Genomic DNA, 2,637 nt, shown 5'->3' with positions numbered 1-2,637 from the left:
ATATGCCACACTATTGTTGGTACATACAAGAACTTCCTACCATTTGAAATATTCAATCCACATTCCGCCACGGGCTTGGGACACGGCGCGCTATCAGGTCGAGGAATGGGGAGGAGAATATGGTAGGTGATGGATGGCTCGATGCTATTATCACGTCCTCTCTTCTAGCTGATTTCTTATGGTTTATGTTATTTACTATTTCTTGGTCATTATCACACGTTCCCTGTAGTGATAGCAGTGGACCTCACCCCACGTGCTGGACAATATATCATTTCTATTTCACGAACACACACACACACAAACACACACACAACACACACACTCACACCACACACACACACAACACACACACACACCACACACACACACAGAGCCGAGACAGGAGAGGTTAGAGAGTGAGAGGGGGTAGAGAGAGAGAACGGAGTAGAGAGAGAGAGAGAGAGGACGAGAGAGAGAGAGAGGAGAGAGAGAACAATTTTCTGTTGTATGGAGACTGAGAGGAGTGAGAGATGAGAGAGAGAGAGAGAGATCAATAATGTTAAGCACATTTTTTGTGTGCAATGAGTGATGTATTGTGAGCGGACAGCAACAAAGAGAAAGAGAGGAGGAGCGATGAGAGAGAGAGAGAGAGAGAGGAGAGAGAGAGGAGAGGAAAGGCTCGATTAGAGATAGAGAGCGAGAGAGAGAGAGAGAGATGAGAGAGAATCGGAAACAGAGATGGTAGAGGGAGAGAGGGTGAGAGATGCGGAACGGGGCAGGGGAGAGGGAAGGAGAAGTGGAGAGGACACGAGAGGAGAGAGAAGATGAGAGAGAGAGCCGAGTGAATAAGACGAGAGAGAGAAGAGATAGAGAGAGAGAAGAGATAGAGAGGATAGGAGGAGAGAGAGACCGAGAGAGAGGACGAGAGAGGAGAGAGGAGAGAGAGAGGAGAGAGAGAGGAGAAGGAGAGGAAGTGAGGAGAGAGAAAGAGAGAGAGAGGAGAGAGACGGAGAGAGAGAGGAGAGAGAGAAGATGAGAGAGCGAGAGAAGAAGAGAGTGAGATGAGAGAGAGGAGAGAAAGAGAAAGAGAGAGAGAGGTGAGAGAGAGAGAGAGAGGTGAGAGAGGAGAGAGAGACCAGAGAGGAGAGAGAGAGAGGAGAGGAGGAGAGAGAAGACGGAGAGAGAGAGAAAGAGAAAGAGAAGGTGAGAGAAGAGAGAGAGAGAGAGAGAGAGAGAGTGGAGGAAGAGAGATGAGAGCGAGAGAGAGAGAGTTGGAGAGAGAGAGAGAGAGAGGGAGAGGGAGAGATGTGAGATGTGAGAGATGTAGAGATGAGTGATGAGACGTTTAGAGAGGAAAGAGACGAGCTGAGAGAGGCGAGAGAAGCGAGCGAGAGAGATAGATAGAGAGAGGAGAGAGCAGAGAGAGAGGAAGAGAGAGAGAGAGAGAGAGGATGAGAGAGAGAGAGATGAGAGAGGAGTGAGAGTGATCCTAGAGAGAGAGGAGATGATCTACGATGAGATGTTGATGAGAATCGAGAGATGAGAGGAAGAGAGATTTGATTTGTTTGATAAACATTTATTTACAGACAGTGTACCTGCCCTGCAAAAAAAGCCAGGATTAGGATACCAAAGCATCTATACCAAACCGGGCTGTGCTTCTCTTTTTGTAGAGGGCCATCAGTCAAACATTAGTGTTACATACATGCCGAGGGGCTGTGCGATTATACTGTTATTTTAAAATATCATTGGACGGTAAAAAAACGTTTATATCACTTAATCTTGTAAAGCACAGACCAGTGTCTATAATAAAGTGAACTAATCAAACAAGTGCTAATCTTGTGAACAGTACTACTTGATCGATAGGATGCATTCTTTATGCAACAGAGTAAGTAATGAGTGAGATTTATGCGACTTGGGTGCCTTGCTCAGTTTGCAGTGGTATATGAAACAGGTTTTGCATCCAAACTGCATCATGTAATATTGCATAAGTGTATGATATCCTAGCTAGCCTCGTTAATGTAACCTGTTGTCTCCTAGGTACGTCCGTGATAGATTTTATCGGGTGTGTCTTAGGTGATGTCCAGCAATACTCTCGTAATGCCAGATTAGTACCATAGTTCCGTTTTTTTCATCTTTTCAGTGGTTCCATACCTGACCTCCCATATATCTCAAGGGACAGTTGATAACTCGTTTTTTCATTTGATTGAGAGTCGTGGTATTACATAATATGGATCTTCATGGGAAAGTGCTTAATCCTGGCTAATTGATCAACCCTGGTCAATAGTGCTTTCCCATATGAGAGGGTTCCAGTATAGTGACACTTGTGTACCCCCGTTCTGATAGTTTGAAATTTGGTGAAGGATATTCCTAGTTATCATGTTTTCTGGATTAAAATGTAGTAAGCCTGTGAGAGAGTCGCTTGGCTGTCTGTAAGCAAGGCCAGGTGTCGCTGCTGTCACTACCTTTCTTATTGGCATGATGTTTGCTACTGACTCGGCCTCAGGATTGTGCTTGTCCAGGTGGAAATGGCACACACTTTCTTCACGATATACATCAGGAATTTGCCACACCTGTTGCTTCAATGAGGATAAGTGGAGGCATCACAATAGATTCGCAAGTGGGGGCGTACCCTGAGGGGATGTAGTATGCCTATTCTAT

General features: G+C 45.4%; 1 protein-coding gene across 1 annotated transcript in view; it reads left to right on the top strand.

The window, feature by feature from the left end:
• Window positions 1–2,096, top strand: part of LOC125045389 (histone H2B-like) — a 25,071-nt gene extending 22,975 nt beyond the window's left edge. The window contains exon 3 of the mRNA XM_047642599.1: window positions 2,017–2,096. Coding sequence (XP_047498555.1) covers window positions 2,017–2,096 — 80 coding nt within the window. The remainder of the gene's footprint in view (window positions 1–2,016) is intronic.
• The last annotated feature ends 541 nt before the right edge of the window (window positions 2,097–2,637 follow it).

Source organism: Penaeus chinensis, chromosome 37 (assembly GCF_019202785.1).
Source record: "Penaeus chinensis breed Huanghai No. 1 chromosome 37, ASM1920278v2, whole genome shotgun sequence".
NCBI classification, from domain to species: domain Eukaryota; kingdom Metazoa; phylum Arthropoda; class Malacostraca; order Decapoda; family Penaeidae; genus Penaeus; species Penaeus chinensis.
This window is presented reverse-complemented; position numbering and strand designations above follow the sequence as displayed.